The 23569-nt window shown below is 37.0% G+C and overlaps 1 protein-coding gene and 1 long non-coding RNA gene across 11 annotated transcripts; both read right to left on the minus strand.

The window, feature by feature from the left end:
• Window positions 1-1463: 1463 nt before the first annotated feature.
• Window positions 1464-17345, minus strand: LOC107816665 (uncharacterized). Of its 10 annotated transcripts, none has more exons than XR_012709832.1 (7): window positions 5026-17345; window positions 4844-4900; window positions 4355-4471; window positions 3445-3606; window positions 2985-3031; window positions 2364-2410; window positions 1464-1972 (listed from the first exon to the last, which is right to left on the minus strand). XR_012709832.1 is itself a non-coding variant. In XM_075254103.1 (7 exons), exons 1-4 carry the CDS (start codon window positions 5238-5240, stop codon window positions 3603-3605), a joined length of 393 nt encoding a protein of 130 aa, XP_075110204.1. In that variant the 5' UTR covers window positions 5241-17345; the 3' UTR covers window positions 1464-1972; window positions 2364-2410; window positions 2985-3031; window positions 3488-3602. The 10 variants fall into 10 exon arrangements, 7 of the variants coding, with proteins under 7 accessions (XP_075110204.1, XP_075110205.1, XP_075110203.1 ...); XR_001655017.2 differs by having other exon boundaries at window positions 2840-3031; XM_075254103.1 differs by having other exon boundaries at window positions 3488-3606.
• Window positions 17346-17368: 23 nt separating this feature from the next.
• On the minus strand, window positions 17369-21343 carry LOC107801783 (uncharacterized). Its single transcript, XR_001651713.2, has 3 exons — window positions 21151-21343; window positions 20146-20663; window positions 17369-18844 (listed from the first exon to the last, which is right to left on the minus strand). It is a non-coding gene; the product is annotated as an uncharacterized LOC107801783 (long non-coding RNA).
• Between the last annotated feature and the right edge of the window lie 2226 nt (window positions 21344-23569).

A 23569-nucleotide genomic window follows, 5' to 3' on the forward strand; every position in this document is an offset into this window, starting at 1 on the left:
AAACCAATAACCGAACTGATAATAATCGATAACCAATTAATCAATACCCGATATCTTATCGGTTTGGTTATCGATTTATCAAATTTGTAAATTGATAACCGATATGCTAAACCGATAATATTCATAACCGAACCGAACCGACCGATGCCCACCCCTAGTGGAGCCAATTTCCATTCTCTTCTTTAAGAGAGAGGATTCTGTTCCTTCCTCTTATATTGAGGGTGGAGGTGTGAAAGAATCTAGTGCTAACATCACCCTCGTTAAGCCAATTAATCCTTGATTTAAGCTTCCAGAAATCCTCTTCATTTTTGAGGATTAAGTTATGCTCTTTAACCAGATTAGTTTCAAGATTTAGCAAATAACTACTGAACTGGTAGTTAGGAGATCTCTGGATTCCAGAAATTCTTGCTAGGATTCTTCTTTTTTGGTGGAAGATGTTTCCAAATATTTCCCGGTTCCATTTGGTGACCATTGTTTTGAAGGAATCAATGGATTGGAAGAGATTGGAATGATCTAAGAAAGCCTTATAGATGATATTGGGGAAGGAAGGGTGGCTAGCCCACATTGACTCAAACCTGAAAGGCCTTGTCAGATTATTGTTTGGAGACCCTACCAGATTAATTTGAAAGGGGTAGTGGTCTGAATGGGTCCTAGGGAGGTGCACTACAGTTGCCTCAGGGTACTGTTGTATCCAACTTTCATTAGCAAAACATCTATCTATTCTTTCTAGAATAAGCGAGGTTCTATTACTGTACTTTTTATTAGACCAGGTGTATTTACTCCCTTTGTAGCCTAGATCTAGAAGTTTACACTCATTTATACAATGCCAGAATAGATTGTTTCGGTTAAGGGTTATGGGGTTACTCCCAAATTTATCCCTGTCCTTTAAGACTTTATTGAAGTCTCCTCCCACAAGCCAATTGGTTGTGAGATATTTGGAGATTGTGATTAGGTTCTCCCATAGGAGCTTCATATTAGCTAAAATATTGCTGGCGTAGATAGCAGAGAAGAGCCATGGAGGGTGGTTAGGACTCACCTTTACCATATCATGGATGACTTTGGGGGTGGTGGCCACCTCTTCGACAGTCACACAATCTTCATTCCACATGAACACTATTCCCCCAGACTCTACCTACTGTCAGTGACTTGATGATTGTATTTACTAAAATATTAGTTTTATTGAATTTTGCTAATTAGTCTCTCTCTCTTCCTTTATTTTTTTTATATAAATAAAGATATCTCCTAATTATTTATTCACTAGTGGGGCTAGCCCGGGCAAAGCCTGGGCCCAACGTGAACAATATTATATTTTGTTATATATTGTTATCTTGTCAGACATTGAGTGGATATGTTTTTTTCATTTTAGGTCTTGATAGTAATTTTTTAAGAGTAACTATGTTAGTACTAAAGACAATTCACCTTGGTTGATGTCCAGTTATGAAAGACACAATGTATGGACATACTTTTGGGTTTCGTTACAGTGGCAGGATACAATAAGAGATCAGTCAACAAACTTGCAGTTGTAAGTATAGTAAAAAACAACAGTTCTTAATATATATGTAATTACAATCACGTAGCCGGAAAAAAACTTTTTATCATTGACAAATATATCTTCCTGAATGGGTCTACATATAACTGAGCGCATAATTAACACTTTCATTGTTTAGGCATATGCAACCTTGTGATAGTTCTGCATGTGACAAAGATTGAATTTTGTCAACTTCAACAGTTAGAAGGTGACCAGCATTCTCCAAACAATCCTCGCTCGCTGTAATTTCAGTTGAAGGTTAAGTGTCCTCAAATTCCTCGACAATGGCAATATGAGATGAGATGGCTCTAGTGCTGAATTGTCCATTACCAAACTATCATTTGACACTATTCGCATCGCGGAAACTCTTGACTGCAGATTTAGCTGTAAATCTCATCAGGGGAGCTATTGTCCCTACAGATCATTTCAATTAAGTGGGGAAAACTGCAAAATAGTAAAATATCTGAGAAAACAAGGAATCTAAAGCCTACTTAAAAATGCAATATTTAGGTTCAATGAAGCAATATACAAGAGATTGAACATACAAGATGCAGTTTTCAGTCACTACGATAGATATTCAAAAAATACCAACATACATTATAATCATATAATAAGCCATTAGGAAATTTCTATCCACCTTCATTTATCTGAAGTCCTCCTATTGCTAGAATTGCTTCATGAGCATTTTTGCAAGATATTCTTTTTGCCTACTTTACTTTGTTATCATTGAAATAAACTTTTACAAGACCATTATTGTACAAAATTACTTTTGTAACTACATGAAATTTGACAAAATGATCTTAGTTGGTGAATCGGGTTATGTAAAGAAGATTACCTGCCACTTAGAACTTTAAATGGTGTAGGCACACTCTTCCTGCATCACTGATAAAGAACAATGTCACAAAGGGTCGGAATTTCTATTTTGAATTTAGTAGTTTGAGGAGTCCTGTCTAAACAGTTGTTACTAAATATGTTCTTAGCACTTCAAAAAAGTTTACGTTTGAGAAGCTAATAGTTGGTGTAAAAACCGAAAACAAGTATTTGAATTTAGATGATATTGTCATTTTCTTTGCTAAATAAAAGCATTTATATCAATCTTTGGCCTAACGTATTGAAGTTACAAGCAATGCAATAAGCTATCTCACTAAAGACAATAAAGTTTTGGTCCCCAATTCAAGAACATATGAGGCATAGAAAAAATTTATGAGTAGCACCAAGTAACCAACAGAGAATAAAATCCAAGTAGAAAAGTAGAAAACATTTACTACATTGCAGGCATATCTGGTGAAATCAAGCAAGTGAAATGCTTACAATCCTAATAGCATACTGATAACAACATCCCCTCCCCTTATCATCAGTATTACTCTCCTTTCAGAACCCTCCACAAACTCCATGTTCACATTCGAATCCTGACAATGGAGCTTCTAGTAATATAAAAGGCATAAGCAGATACCACCTAGAATCTTCTCGTGCATCTCTTAACCTCTTTCCATATGGTACTCCCTAGACATAGGTAAACAGAATAAATCAAAAATTTTAAATAATTCTCAACGGATTTTTAGCAGTGAAAATCCTATCCGGATTGGAGAACATGATGAGAAATTTGGTTACCTTAAAAATAGAAAAATAATCACGAATCAAATAGAAGAAGATCTGATCTAAAACCCAATTGTTGAAGTGTCTTCCCAGACGGTGAAAGAGAGATGAAGAAGCTAAAGAGAAAGGAAAATGAAGAATAATCCTAGAACCAGATAAAAACCAAATAGACGTGGTTGTTCTATTGCCACTGGAAGACACATATAAGTATAAAGTCAACAATATCCTCAACTATAAATTTAATGACACTAAGCCGACACGTCGAAACTCTAGCTCAATATTCCATCGATAATGATCGAATTAAGCCAGTGATACCAAACCTTAGATGCAATTAGATGAACTAAAAATCCACTGATAGTGTACCCAATTAGTTGCCCGATTGAAGAACTCACTCCACACAAGCTTTGCATGTCACTGGCAAGAGATGGATGGCTTATATTGTTCTCTGTGACATAGGCATCAATAGTAATATCTGCTACTACCTGCACAACACTACCACCTATCAGGCACAACAAAGCAGATGCAAGTTGTAAGCTGTGGCAAATGACACACTGAGCATGGCAAAAGCACCAAGAAACCTAAAGAAAAAAGGGAGGCAAGACAAAAGAATTCTCTTCTGTCTGTTATTTGACAACTTGACATCTGAAATTGGATAAAGTAAATTCTTTGAAGCAACTACAAAGAAGCAAGATATTTCTACATTCTACAAAAGATAATTAATCAGTCACTCAAAGATGACTCAATACCAAAATAATGGGGGTCAATGATATGAATGCTCTATATCCATTCCACTCTATTTAGGATTTTTTTGTTTCAATACCATATAATATGTCTTTTCTATAGTACAGATACACCAAGAAATGCAATGTCATTTTTAGCAGAAGCACAACAACTTATAGAAATGTATATTTGCGATGATCACAATGAGCAATCAAATATTTTAGAATTCAAAACAGCCATAAGCTAGTTTACAAAACAATGACAACAAATATCATTTTGCTCAGCCTTTCGAATTCCCCTCTATGTCTATATGTGCATATCCAAAAGAAGCTACAATGAAAAGATAAATCAGAGATGGTGCCACTGGATAATACCATACATATTCTTCCATCTCACAGTGACATCATCTTATTATTACTAATGCATTGGTTCTAGATGTAGACCAGCTACTGGAGAATTAAGTATATAGCTTACATCCAGTATAAATAAGTCGAACTCTTGACACAATACCTTAATTGCAGAGCCAAGATCAACTTGAAGAAATAGAAAATATTAGAATCAAAGTAGGTTGAATCCATAATCACTGAACAAAGTATCATATCCTTGTCAAAAAATAACTGATATTTCCTGCCATAAGTGGACCAGAACAATAGTTAGCGCGTGCTTTAAACTTATAATAGCATATTTAACCATAAATTTATGGTATAAATTTAGTAATATAGAGCAAAGATTCCCAAATGATCTTTGTTGTATCAAGCCATAAACAGTCACAAGAACCATTACTAATGAATGATCAACATGAGGTTCCACCACCAAACTTAATACATCATCTCCAAATTGAACTCCACAAGACGTTTTTTTCATTTTACACGCATAAACCCAATTACTGATTTTGTTAAAATCAAATTAGTGGTAAAATAAGTGGATCAATCATATCTGATCAAATAAGATCTTATAAGTAGTAATATAAATCTATGATCGTGAACTTTCATTACTGACCTTCTTTCGGAGCTCGAGGTAAGTAGAAGTCCACTCTTAACCTCATCGCCTATTTGACTAAAAAGAAAAAAAAATAGATGTGAGTACTTCTAAGTGTATAAAAAATGCAACAAAATATACGTTAGTAAAAGGACAAAATAAAACAGAAAAATTATTGTATTTTGGGGTAGCAGAAGACTTACAAGGACGCTCCTTGGATGATTTCGTCATAAACGATATTATATGTAGAATGGTCATCATGGTTGGCTAGCATAGATGGTCGGATCAGCACTTTGACATAATTTGAACTTTTTGCTCTCGATAAGGCAACATAAAGTTGACCGTGTGAAAAAACAGGTTCTCGCAAATATATTCCGACAAAATCCAGAGTCTGACCTTGCACCTTATTTATAGTCATAGCATAGCATAATCTTACTAGGAACTATGTTCATTTAAATTGAACTAGTAATCTTTCGTCTTGTGAAGATAATAATGGTATTCTTGGGATAAATACGTGCTTATTTTTAAAATCGTCTGTCGCGATCTTAGCACTGATAACATGTGTCTTAACATCGCAACGTATTAACCGTGTACCATTGCATAAACCTTCATACGGATTCAAATTGCGCAGCAATATAATGGGGTAGTTCTCTTTCAAAGTTAATTTGTAAGGAGGTAAACCAGCAGGATTCACAGTGTGTAATAGGTTTTCAAATTGACTTTGATCATTAGGCTCAACGGTTTCGTCAATACCAACAAATGTAGTAGCTTTTTCTGGAAATTTTGCTATAAGAATATCGTTGATTTCATTTACAAAATCATTCTTCGTCGTTAGAACAACGCGAGAATCTTCAAGAAAATAGAGGAGGATGTGTGTACATTTGAGAATATCATAGCGAATAAATGGTTTAGAGATTCTTCTTTAGTTGTAAAAGGAATAATCATAGAATCTGGAAGTTCAATTTTGTTATTAAAGTTTACCCTCTCTTGTCCATTTCCAATTCTTATCAAGTAATCACAAAAAGCAGGATCTGTTTTTGCCCTCATATTTTCAAATAATTGCAATTTTTCAAGTTCGTCCCAAATGGTAGAATATAGTAAACTTTCATTAATAAAATCTTCTTTATTCCCGCTTCGAACAACTAAAAGAGTTTGTCTAAAGTCAACGCCAAAAACAACAACTTTTTCCCCAAATAGAATATTTGTATCCATAAGATCTTTTAAGAGCAAGTCAAAAATATCAAGCATTCTTTTTTTAGCCATAGATACTTCATCCCATACAATTAATTTTGCATCACGAATCAGACTTGCAGTTGAGCTTTGTTTGCTAATGTTACAGCTGAAATTTTCATCAATGTCTATATGTATTTTTAAACGTGAATGTGCAGTTCGCCCACCTGGAAGAATTGAAGCAGCAACGATAGAAGTAGTAGTTTCTAGAGCTATGTACCCTTTACTACGTATAGCCGCTAATAAATCACGGTATAAGAAAGTTTTTCCAGTCCCTCCTGGACTATCGATAAAAAAAGCTCCTGGTTTCTTGGAAAATACTCGGTCAATAATCACATTGTATGCTTTCAATTGTTTTGTGTCCAGTTTTTTGTGTAACAATATATCCTCTTCACTAACCCTGATGGTTCTTTCAATGAATACCTCATTCTCTTCTTTTTCCAGTATAGATAGTTGAACGGTTTCTGGGATAAGCTCATATTCATTTATATTATGACCCATAGAGTGTAAAATATCATTGATCTGATTTAAAACTTGATATTGGATTTTTTTTTTCAACATTAGGTAACACTTTGTAATCTTCTGACATTTGACTCTTCAAATTGTTTCCATATTTTTTTTGGATTAGCTGGATTACAATACACTAATAATGTAGCAAATAAACGCCTTAAACTATATGGCATTTGGTAACTTGCTGCCTCTGACATGCAATCATTTAAACTGTTATCACAGTGTAACAGTCCCTTTTTTTTGCGGATTCTCTAAAAGTATTATAACGTTCCCCATTTATAGTTCGAAGATCTGCATATGATTTCAGTCCTCTCATATTTAGCAACAGTAGTCTGAGATAATATCGTTCTCCTTTAGTTGGGTGACATGTTACGATACGACCAACGGCGCAACGTTGTTATCGCAGTGTCCATGTTTTGTCTGTTGTTGACCATACAAAGTGTTCAGGAAATTCTTTTTATAATAAGTTAAGATTTATGGCATCTTTGGTAGTTCTGTTCATCTGAAAAAATTATGTCAATATTGTTTTCTTAATCATTGGATTATTAATGATTGAGTTAATATCTGTATTGCCTTTAAAAGAAACAAGTTGTTTCCCTTTAAGATGTAATTGAAGATGATAAACGCTTGGATACATCTCACTAATAGAGAAACTAAATAAACGCCAAGCAGCTTCGGGTGGTGATACCCATCTAGCAGATTGATACTCCTTTATTTCATCTATTTCTTTGTTTGTATCATTATCATGTACGTAAAATGCAATTTTGTCATGTCCTTTATAAATATATTTGTAAGGATATTTAACAACCTTTATGTCAGAGCAAACCTCAACGTTCATATGACAGTTGAATTTACCAAGTAAAAAAGGATTGTATGGAACAACCCGAGAATTATCTAAATGTTGCTCTCGTACTTTCATAACTTCTCCTGTGTTTCGTCTTTTATAGACGGGGTAAGAATCACTTCCTTTTGATGTTTGTTTAGCAAATTTTTTTGGATAATTAAACTTACAAAGCCCATTTTTTTCATACATGAATTTGTCGGATTCAGATTACCGCATGGACCGTGCATCATATGTTTGAGAACAATCGAACGTAATTTTTTTTATCCAAATTAGCATCTAGTAATTCAACACTAATAATTCCATCATAAGCCTCCGATGTCAATAACTTATATTCGTTAGCTAATATTATAAGGAAATGAGCATGTGGTAAATCTCGTTTTTGGAATTCAACAGTATACATATAAGCAGCAACTTTTCCAAAGATATTTCTCTTGCTTATATCTGTTTTCAGTTCTTCAACTTTAGTTCTGAGTACTCGACTAATTAAATCAGGTCTATTTTGCGCTTCATCAATTGTCCACAAATGTTCTTTTATTTCCGGCCAAGTTGGATTACAGGTCATAGTTATAAACAAATATGGTTTGCCGAAACGTTATACTAATGCAATAGTATCCATATATCATTGTCGCATATCTCTAGGTCCACCTCTAAAAGAAGCTGAAAGGAATTTTTGCTTACCAATGTTAGAAAAATCTCGTTCTCCAAGTCTTAAAATATCTAGAAGTCCTTGCAATATATGCATTCTAAATAAATCTTGATTGAACGAAGCAAAATCCAGTCTTTGGGTTTCGATTTTTATATATTCGTCAATTGAATATTGCTGAAATAGCCTACCAGTGTGTAGCAACTTGTGACGACCCGACCCGTCGTCTCATGAGTTACCGCTCTGTTTTTCCTATTTTCAGCTTCTTTATGCTTCATTTTACGTATCTTGTTTAATAGAGTTGAGTTGGAGTGGTTTTGATAAGAAATGAGACACTTAGTCTCTTTTAAGAAGGCTTAAGTTGGAAAAGTCAACCAGACATTGACTTATAAGTTAGAGGGCTCGGATGTGAATTCTGATGGTTCGGTTAGCTCTGGGAGATGATTTGAGACTTAGGAGCGTGATCGAAATTTATTTTGGAGGCCCGGTGTAGAATTAGGCTTGAATTGGCGAAGTTAGTAGTTTGACGATTTCTGGTTGATAGGTGAGATTTTGATCCAGGAGTCAGAATGGAATTTTGAGAGTTGTTGTAGCTTCATTATATGATTTAGGATATGCGTGCAAAATTTCAGGTTATTCGGACGTGGTTTAGTTGAGGTTTTTTTATCAAAAGCGTGTTTCGGAAGTTTTAGAAGAACTTAGGCTTGAATTTGAGGTAATTTGATGGTTTTGGTGTTGTTGAGGTGTTTTGATGATTGGAACGAGGTTGAATAATGTTTTAGGATGCGTTGGTGTTTTTGGTTGAGGTCCCAGGGGCCTCGGGTGTGTTTCGGGTGAGTTTTGAGCGAGTACGGACATCCTAAAACTTAGAAAATGGATGGGGCAGTCATTTGTGCACGGGGCGCGGTGGCCTAGCGCGGGGCGCGGTCAAGTGACGCGGCCCGCATTCATGAAGATCCGTAGATCGTCGGTCCAACTTCGGAAGCTCATATCTTTTGATCTACAAGGATTGAGGTGATTCAAAAACGAAAGTTGTAGCCCTTCGTGTCTAGTTTCCAGAAAGGTAAAGATATCTCAATTTGGACATCTGCAGCAAAAGTTATGGCCAAAATACTAAAGCCTGTCACTGCAGAGGAAGGCATGTGCGGCCGTGGTTGTGTTTTCGCGGACCTCACTGGCTTGCGCGGTCCGCGATCGTTTTGGTGCGGCTCGCGGTAGCTGAAATCTGAGGGGGTACCTATAAATACGAGGTTTTGGGTTTTATTTAATATTTTGACCTAGAGAGCTCGGATTTTGGCAATTTTTCGAAGGTTTTTCAAGAAATTCATCAGGGTAAGTGATTTTAACTCAGATTTGGCTAGTATACATGAATCTATCACTGAATTCATCATTTAATTCGTGAATTGGGATGGAATTTGGGAAGAAAATTGTGAAACCTTTCAATGATGATTTGAAGGACCAAATGATATCGGAATTGGATAATTTTGGTATGGTTAGACTTGTGAGGGTATGAAGATTCTGAAAATGTAAATTTTACCCGATTCCGAGACATGAGCCCGAGGCTCGGGTTTTGCTAATTTCGAGATTTTTGATATTTTTCGAATGTTTTCGCTTGGGCTATGTTCCCTTAGCATATTGTGACCTATTTGTTCTGATTTTAAATAGATTTGATGCGCGTGGAGGCCAATTTGAGAGGCAAGAGCATAGCGAGCTAGAGTTTTGGCCAGTTCGAGGTGAGTAATGATTTTAAATGATGTCCTGAGGGTTTGAAACTCCGGATTTGCACAACGTAGTGCTATACTAAGTTGATATACACGCTATGTGACGAGCGTGAGGTTCAATACTATGGGGATTGTAACTTGGTCCATCCCGAAAGATATTTTACTACATTTTTGATTGAGACATATACGTTATTATTGTGAATTGGGCTAGTTGCCATGCTTGGGGCCTTGTGCCGACCTGTAGAACCCTTAGGGAATTTTTGACTTGTTTTCCTCACTTGTTTTGTTAAAGAATTTATATCCTCAGTCATGTTTCCAATTGTTTAAGAATGATATGAACCAGATTTTTGAAATGTTAATCATAAATAGGAAGAGATATGAGGGCTGAGATCCCGTCCGTACATTATGCCCGAGAGGCTGTGTTTTTTAAATGACTGAGAGGGGTCGAGGACCCAATAGTGAGGATATTTTACATATTATGGATCGGGCTGCACGCCGCAACAATTACATATTATGGATCGGGCTGCACGCCGCAACAGATATATATTACACATATTATGGATCGGGCTGCAAGCCGCAGCAATTACATATTATGGATCGGGCTGCACGCCGCAGCAATTACTTATATGGATCGGGATGCACGCCGCAATAATTATATAGCACTTGGGCTGAAGGAGCCTCTCCGGAGTCTGCACACCCCCAGTGAGCGTAGTCGACTATTATTATTATGGATCGAGTTGTACGTCACAATGATATGCGGATGGGGCTGCACGCCGCAGCGGTATATATATATATATATTTATTGATTCGGTTACATGAGAAGTATATGAATTGAGAACTGAGGATAAGAACGAATAAATGAACTGAAATGCTTGAGGAGCTGATTTATACTGATTATATATGTTTTACCTGGTTTAAAGAATTTCTCATGATTTCCTCATTCACTGCTGCTTAAACGATTCTACTGTTTTGGTATAGAACTGCTTAGTGCCTTTACGTGATTTCATACTGTCATCTATTATTTATTGTTATTACTCACTGGGTCAGAGTACTCACATTACTCCCTGCACCATGTGTGCAGGTACAGGTATTCCTGAGGCATAGATCGAGCTTTCCTGTCGTTCTGTTTTCATCGGAGTTATCGAGGTAGCTGCATGGCATTCGCAGACCCCATTTCTCCTTCTATCTCCACTTATTATTCCGGATTTTATACATATTTCTGTATTAGATTGTTAAAACCTTGTATTAGATGCTCAGACTTGTGACATCGGATCAGTGGGCCGTTTTACAGAGATTTTTTGTGATTATGGTTTCCGTACATTTCATCCGTTAAATTCATACTTCTATTTATATTAAATTGGTATTAAATCCCGAAAATTGGTATTGAATTATAAAGAAAGAGATTGCGAGATGTTAATTGGTCGGGATTGCCTAACATTGTGTTGGGCGCCATCACGGCCGGGGTTGGGGTCGTGACAAGTTGGTATCAGAGCCTAGGTTACTTGGTCTCGCGAGTCATGAGCCGGTTTAGTAGAGTCTCGTGGATCGGTACAGAGACGTCTGTATTTATCCTCGAGAGGCTGCAGAACCTTTAGGAAAACTTCACATTCTTGAATTCTTATCGTGCGTCCTTGATTCAACTTGAAAAGTAACTCTTGAAATTCCTTCTACGCGTTCGTATGTGCGCATGAGCGCTCAGTATCAGATATGCCTTGATGGCTTGTGATTCCCTGATCGAGGGGCGAGATGTGATCTCTGTGAGTTTGATGTTGGGCCAGTCTGGAGGACTTGAGGCCGAATATTTGCCTATGGCTTAAGCACCGAGGTGCTGATTGTGTGAGCAAGGATTTTTGCACTTATATATTCGGTAGTCTCCCTATTAGTAGAAGTTATGGCTGACAACTATGTGATGAGTATATTAGTATTGCGAGATGTATCCATCTTGATTTGAGGTATAGCCCCGAGTTATGGGCGCGTGAATAATCTTTTCATGTCTCCTATTTGGAGTGAAGTAAGTTTCTTGTTACGGTATGAGTTTAGACTAAGGAAGATTAAGTGACTGTGTAATGTGTATTACAGTGGAAGGTATACAAAATGTTAATTGGAGGCAAAAAAAGTGGGTTATCTCCTGCGGAGTGTTCTAAGGTGGTGTGATCCTTATGTTGTCTATTAGAAGATCTCATTTACAAGTGAAGAATATGCGTTGAAATCTAAATTGTGCTGCCTAGAGAGTGGGCTTAACTATTGTGTGAGTAAATGCAAGAATTGCAGAAGAGTTAAAATTCCAGATGATTTGTGTTTCTACAAGCTTATGAAGGAGTGAGTTCAATCTCACTATGGTATTACGGCAACAATAGAGTATGTGTGTTTTGATTTATTGAGTGCGTTTTGTTATATGGCTTTGATCCAAGTTGGGGAGTTTGCTATTAATTAAGTTGATTGCACGGTTAAGAGCTATATTATTCCAGTCTGCCACAGAGATGCCTCGGTATTATTCGATCTCGGTTCCACCTATTTTTATGTGTCCTCATATTTTTCTCATTATTTGGGTACGCCCCGAGAGTTTCTTTCTTTACCTATTCATGTATCTACCCCGGTGGGAGATACTGTTGTTGTGAACCGTGTGTACCGGTCATGTGTTGTGATTATTGGGGGTCTGGAGACCCGAGTTGATTTATTGCTATTGAGCATGATGGACTTTGATGTTATTCTGGGCATGGATTGGCTATCTCCATGTCGTGCTATTCTAGACTGTCATGCTAAGACAGTCACTTTGGCTATTCTAGGTGTTCCAAGGATCGAGTGGCGTGGTATGACTGATTATGTTCCTAGCAGAGTAATTTCTTTCTTGAAAGCCCAACGTATGGTTGGGAAGGGTTGTCTATCATATCTAGCTTTTGTGCGAGATATTGGAGCTGAGACTCCTAGTATTGATTCTGTCCCAGTTGTGAGGGATTTTTCCTGATGCATTTCCTGCAGACCTGCCGGGCATGCTGCCGGATAGGGATATTGATTTTGGCGTTGACCTGGTGCCGGGCTCTCAGTCTATTTCTATTCTGCCGTATCGTATGACACCTGCAGAGTTGAGAAAATTGAAAGAGCAGTTTCAGGAACTCCTAGATAAGGGGGTTCATTTGGCCTAGTGTGTCACCTTGGGGTGCACCAGCCTTATTTGTGAAAAAGAAGGATGGCACAATGAGAATGTGCATTGATTACATGCAATTGAATAAAGTAAGAGTGAACAAGTATCCTTTGTCTCGTATTGATAGCTTGGTTATGTGCGAATAGATTTGAAAGTTTTCTTAATGGTTTTTACCATGGTCCGAGCCGGATATCTCCTACCGGTGCGCGGATCATATTGTACATTATGAACTCCTCCTATATGGGAGAAAATAGAAGATTTCTAACTGCCGAAATGTAATTCTACTATAGCCCAAAAATTCTAATGAGATTTTGTATTTGCAACAAGATGGCATGATAGACGTGGTGTATGGTACATGCTTAATATTTTGATGTGCAAGGTGGCAGTTCATTCTTAAAGGGAAAGTCATGAATTATGGGTAGAATAGTCAGTTTCAAATATTTAGATTGAATGTTATAACTGCTCGGTAAGGCCTGAGAAGGGTGCACATTATATTCTGATTAACAGATGTCTATTGACGTTTCAATGCTCACTTGGTTGATCGACTACCAATATTTCGATCTTGTTATGTATTGTAGAAATTTTTTTGAAAATAATTATCTTGGGATGGTCGTACTTGAGGGATGTGTCAGTCATTTGGGTGCTGAGGTCGTGATCAGTTACGGTGATTTATGCGATCTATGAATTTGGAAACGGAGAATTCTAAAAAATATACAATTTCGGGATTGTAGCATGTTGAGGGGAGTATTTTAGCTAACTCATTGGATGCACTAGTCGAGCTAATTGATGGTGATAACTATACGCTGTGAGCACGAATGTATGTGAGGTTTGAACCTGTGTGCAAGCACTGAGCTAATATTCATGCTCGGAAGATACGTAGGCTATGATATGCCTAGAGTGGGATATTGGGCTTAAAGGTATAATGTTTCTCGTATTCGTAACTTTGTTAAGAACTATCTGGACTATACTTGAGATTTCCAAGATCCTAAATTCCAAAACAAACTGGGTAATTACTAATTCTGTGTTAACTTGCTGATTTGAGCTATGACAGCGCAATTTGCTCATACCTACGATATAGAGTGTTATTTATTCCAGTAAAGGAGAATGAGAATCTTGTTTCAGTTAGCATATACATGTGTACTTGTTGGATTGCTTCTATATGATATGCTTGGACTGGAGGTCTGTGACCGTGCCAGGTGGATTATGTTATTGGAAATTAAGTTGCTCGTGAAGTTGATGTCAATGTGAGCTATAGAAGAGCCGGTTATTATTATTCTATTCATATATCTGGGTTCCACTGTGATTGACGAGCCCATAGCATATCGTTGGGGTGGTACTTGTGGAACTTGCAAAGCGGCTCTCTTCTTTGAGGTATTTTCCCTTTCTAGGGCAACCAGATGGTGAAATAGTGAGGTTTACTGGTATGGCATTGTATTATGTACTTTCCCGTGGGCATGATGATTCGCTTGTGGTACTAGACATCAAATTGCGCTTGGTTGATGGTTTTGAGCATGATGACTTGGGGTGTCTCAGGTGAACTAGTGTCTAAATACCTCGCGATTAGGTTCGGGTGCTCTGTTTCTATGATGTGAGACGGATTCTCAGCCTTGTGTTATGGTGGTACTAGTGAGCTTGTGGTACAACTCTTTGATCTGAGTCATTTTCATGAATTTAGTATACTCGGACTATTGATTATTGGCGCGCATACTGTGCGAGTTGTGGCTTAGGTATGTATTGATGTGTCATGTCACCAGAGTAGTGTGTTGGATTAGAAGAGATCAGAGGGATCACTAATGAATACAAACGGATTCAATTTCGGTATGTTGGAAGGGAAATATCGAGCTTCGACTCAGAAATTTGATGTAGCATTTGCCAAAGGAGAAAGGGCTTCATGAATGGTTGACATAAGAAACGGGTATGGCTTACAATGTGTTTTATTTACCCTTTGCAGTATATGAAGATGTTAGGATGAGACCTTAGTTGATAAGAGGTTTTCTATCGGTATTCGGTTGTTGTGTGCAACTGCTATGATTAGGAGTTATTGCTGCAAGCATTTGAGTCATGTGTTATGTTATGTAATTGCACCCGAGGTTGCAGGTATGGGTTGTTACAACTTGTTCGGGCTTATTCACAGTATAAATGTGGGATTCTGATCATATGAAGGATTTCAAAAGTGAAAATGTGGTCGTATGGTTTGTGGGCTAGATTGGATTGCAAAAATTTCAGTTACAATGTGTTGTCGGACCTATATGAGATAGGGTGACGTGGGATCACCCCCGGGTTTATGCGTGGTAAGGTTATTCAGCGATTGTTTGGCTTTTGAAACAACTCTGGGCACGTTCGAGGACAAACGTTTGTTTAAGTTGGGGAGGATGTGACGACCCGACCCGTCGTCTCATGAGTTACCGCTCCGTTTTTCCTATTTTCAGCTTCTTTATGTTTCATTGTCCGTATCTTGTGTAATAGAGTTGAGTTGGAATGGTTTTGATAAGAAATGAGACACTTAGTCTCTTTTAAGAAGGCTTAAGTTGGAAAAGTCAATCAGACGTTGACTTATGAGTTAGAGGGCTTGGATGTGAATTCCAATGGTTCGGTTAGCTCCGGGAGATGATTTGAGACTTAGGAGCATGATCAGAATTTATTTTGGAGGCCCAGTGTAGAATTAGGCTTGAATTGGCGAAGTAGTAGTTTGACGATTTCCGGTTGATAGGTGAGATTTTGATCCGGAGTCGGAATGGAATTCCGAGAGTTGCTGTAGCTTTATTATGTGATTTAGGATATGCGTGCAAAATTTCAAGTATTCGGACGTGGTTTAGTTGGGTTTTTTTTATCAAAATCATGTTTCAAAAGTTTTAGAAGAACTTAGGCTTGAATTTGAGGTAGTTTGATGGTTTTGGTGTTGTTGAGGTGTTGTTGATGATTGGAACGAGGTTGAATAATGTTTTAGGATGCGTTGGTGTTTTTGGTTGAGGTCCCGGGGGCCTCGGATGTGTTTCGGGTGAGTATTGAGCGAGTACGGACATCCCGAAACTTAGATGGGGCAGTCATTTGTGCGCGGGGCGAGTGATGTGGCCCGCGGTCATGAAGATCCGCAGATCATCGGTCCAACTTCGTAAGCTCATATCTTTTGATCTACAAGGAATTGTGAGGTGATATAAAAATGAAAGTTGTAGCCCTTCGTGTCTAGTTTCCAGAAAGGTAAAGATATCTCAATTTGGACATCAGTAGCAAAATTTATGGCTAAAATACTAAAGCGTGTCACTGCAGAGGAAGACCTGTGCGGCCGCGGTTGTGTTTGCGTGGACCACATTGGCTTGCGCGAACCGCGGTCGGTTTGGTGCGGCCCGTGGTAGCTGAAATCTGAGGGGGTACCTATAAATACGAGGTTTTGGATTTATTTAATATTTTGACCTAGAGAGCTCGGATTTTGGCAATTTTTCGAAGGTTTTTCAAGAAATTCATTAGGGTAAATGATTTTAACTCAGATTTGGCTAGTATACATGAATCTATCACTGAATTCATCATTTAATTCATGAATTTGGATGGAATTTGGGAAGAAAATTGTGAAACCTTTCAAAAATGTAAAATGATGATTTGAAGGACCAAATGGCATCAGAATTGGATAATTTTGGTATGGTTAGACTCGTGAGGGTATGAAGATTCTGAAAATTTAAATTTTACCCGATTCCGAGACGTGGGCCCGGGGCTCGGGTTTTGCTAATTTCGAGATTTTTGATATTTTTCGAATGTTTTCGCTTGGGCTATGTTCCCTTAGCATATTGTGACCTATTTGTTCTGATTTTGGATAGATTCGACGCGCGTGGAGGCCAATTTGAGAGGCAAGAGCATAGCGAGCTAGAGTTTTGGCCAGTTCGAGGTGAGTAATGATTTTAAATGATGTCCTGAGGGTTTGAAACTCCGGATTTGCACAACATAGTGCTATACTAAGTTGATATACACGCTGTGTGACGTGCGTGAGGTTCAATACTATGGGGATTGTAACTTGGTCCATCCCGAAAGATATTTTACTACATTTTTGATTGAGACATATACGTTATTATTGTGAATTGGGCTAGTTGCCATGCTTGGGGCCTTGTGCCGACCTGTAGAACCCTTAGGGGATTTTTGACTGGTTTTCCTCACTTATTTTGTTAAAGAATTTATATCCTCAGTCATGTTTCCAATTGTTTAAGAATGATATGAACCAGATTTTTGAAATGTTAATCATAAATAGGAAGAGATATGAGGGCTGAGATCCCGACCGTACATTATGCCCGAGAGGCTGTGATTTTTAAATGACTGAGAGGGGTCGAGGACCCAATAGTGAGGATATTTTACATATTATGGATCGGGCTGCACGCCGCAACAATTACATATTATTGATCGGGCTGCACGCAGTAGCAGCTATATATATTACACATATTATGGATCACGCAGCAGATATATATTATACATATTATGGATCGGGCTGCACGCCGCAACAATTACTTATATGGATCGGGCTGCACGCCGCAACAATTACTTATATTGATCGAGCTGCACGCCGCAACAATTATATAGCGCTTGGGCTGAAGGAGCCTCTTCGGAGTCTGCACACCCCCAGTGAGCGCAGTCGACTGTTATTATTATGGATCAGGCTGTACGCCATAGCGATATACGGATCGGGATGCACGCCGCAGCGGTATATATATTTATTGATTCGGTTATCGTGAGAAGTATATGAATTGAGAACTAAGGATAAGAACGAATAAATGAACTGAAATGCTTGAGGAGCTGATTTATACTGATTATATCTGTTTTACCTGGTTTAAAGAATTTCACATGATTTCCTCATTCACTGCTGCTTAAACGATTCTACTGTTTTGGTATAGAACTGCTTAGTGCCTTTACGTGATTTCATACTGTCAGCCATTATTTATTGTTATTACTCACTGGGTCGGAGTACTCACATTACTCCCTGCACCATGTGCGCAGGTACAGGTATTCCTGAGGCATAGAGCGAGCTTTCCTGCCGTTCTATTTTCATCGGAGTTATCGAGGTAGCTGCATGGTGTTCGCAGACCCGATTTCTCCTTCTATCTCCACTTATTATTCCGCATTTTAGACATATTTCTGTATTAGATTGTTAAAACCTTGTATTAGAAGCTCAGACTTGTGACACCGGATCAATGGGCTATTTTACAGAGATTTTTCGTGATTATGGTTTCCGCACATTTCATCCGTTAAATTCATACTTCTATTTATATTAAATTGGTATTAAATCCCGAAAATTGGTATTGAATTATAAAGAAAGAATTGTGAGATGTTAATTGGTCGGGCTTGCCTAGCATTGTGTTGGGCACTATCACGGCCGGGGTTGGGGTCGTGACAAGTTGGTATTAGAGCCTAGGTTACCTGGTCTCGCGAGTCATGAGCTGGTTTAGTAGAGTCTCGCAGATCGGTACGGAGACGTCTGTATTTATCCTCGAGAGGCTGCAGAACCTTTAGGAAAACTTCACATTCTTGAATTCTTATCGTGCGTCCTTGATTCAGCTTGAAAAGTAATTCTTGAAATTCCTTCCACGCGTTCGTATGCGCATGAACGCTCAGTATCAGATATGCCTTGATGGCTTGTGATTCCTTGATCGAGGGGCGAGATGTGATCTCTGTGAGTTTGATGTTGGGCCAGTCTGGAGCACTTGAGGCCGAATATTTGCCTTTGGCTTGAGCACCGATGTGCTGATTGTGTGAGCAAGGATTTTTGAACTTATATGTTCGGTAGTGTCCCTATTAGTAGAAGTAATGGCTGACAACTATGTTAAGTTTATATTGTTCGCGTCATCTAACATTCCTATCAGGACATTTCTTTTCAGAGCAGGGACGCTTGTTTGTTTGTCCAGAGTCCATCAATATTAAAATTTGTTGCTCCCTAATATCAGTTGGTACAAGAGTCCTACAATTTTTAAACGTTATAAAATTCATGATCAGTAAACAAACAATAGTGCAACCATACTAAGAAATAGTTCTAATGACTTGTACCAAGAGATTCATTACAAAAACATTGGCTGAAAGTCAATATTGATTTAATTTCAGAAGGTCAGATCATTTGATCCGGTAGAAATTTTACCAAATCAAAAATACTAATTAGGAATTGCACAAATAGCATTGATCTACGTAATATATACATGGTTAAATGATCAATTTTAGCAGCTTATTAGATTCTCAAATATATTTTATATTATATGTAGCTCGTGGTAAGATAAAGCTTTTCTTCAAGTGAATACAGTTGAATGGTCACATTTGAAGTATTTAGCAACGGCATAACCAAATGAACCACTAAATGCAACTTATCTTTCACTTTGCGCAAAGTAAACTGAAACTATTTTCATATCAAAAGCAGAAAAAAATTAAGAAACCAAAAATTTTAACCACACAATAGTAGCCATATCAAACAACAAATGTATTATCTTGGGATTATCAGAAGACCAGAAATGGGAACCACATTACCTTTTGATTCCATTAAGCACATCAATAGGAAGTCCAATAATTGGTCAATTTTACATGAAGAAAATAAAGTGTTTGAACTACTTTTACGTCAAGCCTTAATTTCAAACCAACCCAAAATGTTATGTCACAATGATTTAAGTTAAATAAGCTAAGCTTTTTAGGTTTAATTTCTTTTCTCTCTTTCTTTTCGATTTTAGGTTTAATATTGTTCATCATAAAGCGTAATGAGAAGGCTCTAGGTTTAACACTTTGCAACTATTTTTTTTCCTTGGTCAAACCAAAACTTTCTTACCCTTCTAAACAGTAGTCAAAAAGAAGATTCATTTCTTGTAAAATAGTGTTTAGCTTCAGAAAGTTCAATGTAGTGAGTTCTTGGGAAAACATAATACAGTTAGAAAGAATCCAATTTGTCAATGGCAGGCAGGCCCAGTTACACAAGTTGGCACATAGGAATTGTTGAGTAATGACTGCAACTAAGCTGCTTGATAGTGTAATAGCGTTAACCCCATCAAATTTGAAAGCAATACCCAATTGAATTTCAGTTGATTTTTAAAAAATCCACAGCGATTGCGAAATCTATTAATGGAGAAGGAGACCTCCAAATTATTACATAATCACACAGTTTTTCCAATTTACCCAAAATCATAATAAAGGAATAAAAGAAATTAGGGCTTTTAGCATAAGGATAAATTTTGGAGTGCAAGGGTAGAAATCAAGAGGAACAAAGTTAGTGAAAAAGAAGGGTACCTAACAGTAGCGAGAGAGAACCAAATTCACCGCCTAAGAAGAGTGTTGTTTCAGTTCACTGCATCCAAACGTTTGTTGCAACTTGCCGTAGTTATCTTACTGAGCGAGTGTTTTAACAGAAGAGAGTGAGAGCGAAACACGTGTGCAAATTAGAGACGGTGGAATTTTACTGAGTTGCAAATAACTATCTTTTTAGATTTTTATTTTTTCATGGGTTGGCATGTGGTGAAAGGCCAAAGAAGCATTTGGGCCAGACAGGCATGTTGATGACACTGACAGGTGCAGAGAGGTTACTCGGAAGAAGTTCAAAAATTCTGTGCGTTGTTATCTCATAGACAGCATGGTCAACCAACTTTAGCAACGTGTTGCTGTACGGAAGCGCATGGAAATTTCTCATAGCACAAAAGTCAGATGAAAATACCTAACTGCCTTCATGTCGGCAAGCATAGATGACAAGGGTCTTCTGCTTGCTCTAGGGCTCTTCTATGTAGTTAGAAAGAATAAAGAGCAATTCCGATCTGCAATGGAAAATTGATGCATTTTATGATTAATAGATCCTTAGCTTTCTCTATCTTGACTAAATTAGGGAACAACAGAATACCAAGACGATTTTATGTTACTATACTATAACAATGTTCAAGCATAAATAACGATAAAGACTACAAATAAAAGTGTCGAAGCAGGTCTTACAGTGAGAAGGTGTTTAACTTTGGGCGTATTACTACAGGAATCACAATCCTCTTTCTAGATTATTGAGGACGAAGCAGATAAAATTCTAAATTTTATCAATTTCTCATATTCCCAAACCCTAGCACCATCCACCAATTTTTTCCAAAAAGAAATCGTAATCTTACAATCTTAAAATATATTACACCAAGACCAGTCCTTTCACACAGGAAAATACAATAAATTACACAATTGAGAAATCCCATGATACAGAGAAATTAAGAGAGAGATGTGATCGAATAGCAAAAAAGACAACTAAATGAGGAAAACTTATATTACCAATTATGGTACAACTCTTCTGAGTGAAACCCCTTGCTGCACAAAGTTGTGAGAAAGAAGAACATTTACCCTTGCTGCAGAAGAAGAGCAGGGAAAAATAAACCTCGTATAAAGTTTTAGCTAGATTAGCACCAACGTTACCTCCAACTGTCAGGAGAAAAGTCCACGTGCTCTGCTATTAATATACTGGCTCAGCAAAAGAGGCAAAGCCTACAACTTTTAGAGCTATCCGACCACGGTCATGACTGTCACACCTCCTTTTTCCGCCCCCGCGAGGGTACAAGAGTTTTTTCCAATTAAAGGATAGTCGAAACGGGATTTGTTTATTTATTTCAGAGTCGCCACTTGGGAGATTTAGGGTGTCCCAAGTCACCAGTTTAATCCCGAATCGAGGAAAAGAATGACTCTGTATTACAGTCCGCGAACCAGAAATCCGGATAAGGAATTCTGTTAACCCGGGAGAAGGTGTTAGGCATTCCCGAGTTCCGTGGTTCTAGCACGGTCGCTCAACTGCTATATTTGGCTTGACTATCTGATATAATACGTATTATAAACTTATGTGCAAATTTAACTTTTAAAAAAAATGCTTTTATCATTATTTATTTTATACAAAATTGCAACGTCGTGAAAACGCATCTCGAGCCACGCCACAACCAGTGCACGCGTGATTTGTTGACGCATTTTGACTTCGTCAAGATCGTGATTTGGGTTACATAAATGTACACCCGTATTCAAGAAAATAACCTTATTAAATATGCACCAAAATACTACGAGTTATGATATTATTAGGTAAGACCGTGAATTTTACTAAATCGCCCATCTTGAAATCTAGGTATTTTCTTATATAAAAAAATAAAAATAAATAAAATTTAAGGACTGCAATTTTTTGTATTATTTATATTTGTTTATTTGTTAGCGAGATCCTCCCTTATTTTATGAATACCCATTAATGACTACATCTTTATTATTACTAAGTTTGTCCATAATTATGAAGTCAATCTCTACATACTTAAAAATAACATATTAATTACTAATTCAAAACAAATATTAATGGAAAGTAATATTACTAAAATGATAATTACGAACAACATGGAATTGCCCAAAAAGTAAAAAAAAACTAATTATCCCATAGTTGGATTAAAACATATTGTTAGTATGACTTAAGCTTATTGAAATTAATTATTTACAAATACTGAAAAATTAAAAAAAAACTTGATTACTAAACCATATTTCTAAAAGTTAAACAATTTAAACTTAACTAACTTTGTTTTAATTCACATCATGTCCTAATACTTGATTCGCAAACTAATTCATGTTTTAACTGAAATTAACTACATGATTCCGATTAACTTAATGTTGACAAAAAAACCTTATGAATAAGGAATTAATCAATTTTTGCCAAAACTAATTCAATAACGCCATTTTTACGTTATTTCTTCTATTTTGATTATTAAACATTTTTAATTAGTAATCCGTCTTGAATATATTTCCTAATAATCCGGTTAAGGCGTTATTTAATATATCGCTATAACATGTCTAATTATGCCAAATGACAGTGATTGACAGAATAATAATACATGAATAACCTAAATACAATACAAAAAAATTAAAGCTAAATTAAAAATTTAACATTCCGTTCTTCATTTCAGCTTACAAAATGCCAAAATTACAGTTGTGTACCTGGTATTGCCAATATAAGAAGAAGAAAGTCAGCCACGCAGTAATAACAATACAGCACAACAACAAAAGTCCAATAGCAGTAACAACCCAGGAACAGAGTTTGCAAACCGGTGGAGTATTAATCTCAAAACAAAAGCTTCAAGCTTTGATGAAAAAATAATTAATTCTGATTTCAACCAATGAAAGAAAGCAAAAGATTTTTTTTTTAGTTTCTTTTTTTTGAAAGTTTAAATATATTTTTTTTCGGAATTTTCTCTCTCTTAAATGTTCAGCCCTCTTTTTTTCTCTCTTATTTTCTTTCTGTTCAGATTCGTTCTTTTTCTTCTGTATTCTCTCGTATCTCTATTCTCTTTTCTCTCTCGTATCTCTCCCCTTATTCTGATTTCAAGACTTCTTATATATAACCCATCCCATAAATCTTTCAATTAATTAAAATCAATACTTTTTCTCTACCCAATCCATTATCTTCCCACTCATCCCCATTACATTAAATAAACATATCACACCACCCCATTATATTTTGTCCCCCATGCCTAACATAAAATAATACAAGATTCCCCCACTAAATTTTGTCTTGTTCCACCTTTATATTAAATAACCATATCACAACTCACCCCATTACATTTTGTCCCCCATGCTTCATATAAAAAATTACAAAATGCACAATTCCTAAACTACCCCTCCGACCTTACTGAAATTACCAAACTAACCCCTGAACGTACTGCAAATTACCAAACTA

The sequence above is a fragment of the Nicotiana tabacum genome, chromosome 5 (genome assembly GCF_000715075.1).
Source record: "Nicotiana tabacum cultivar K326 chromosome 5, ASM71507v2, whole genome shotgun sequence".
Classification (NCBI taxonomy): Eukaryota; Viridiplantae; Streptophyta; class Magnoliopsida; order Solanales; family Solanaceae; genus Nicotiana; species Nicotiana tabacum.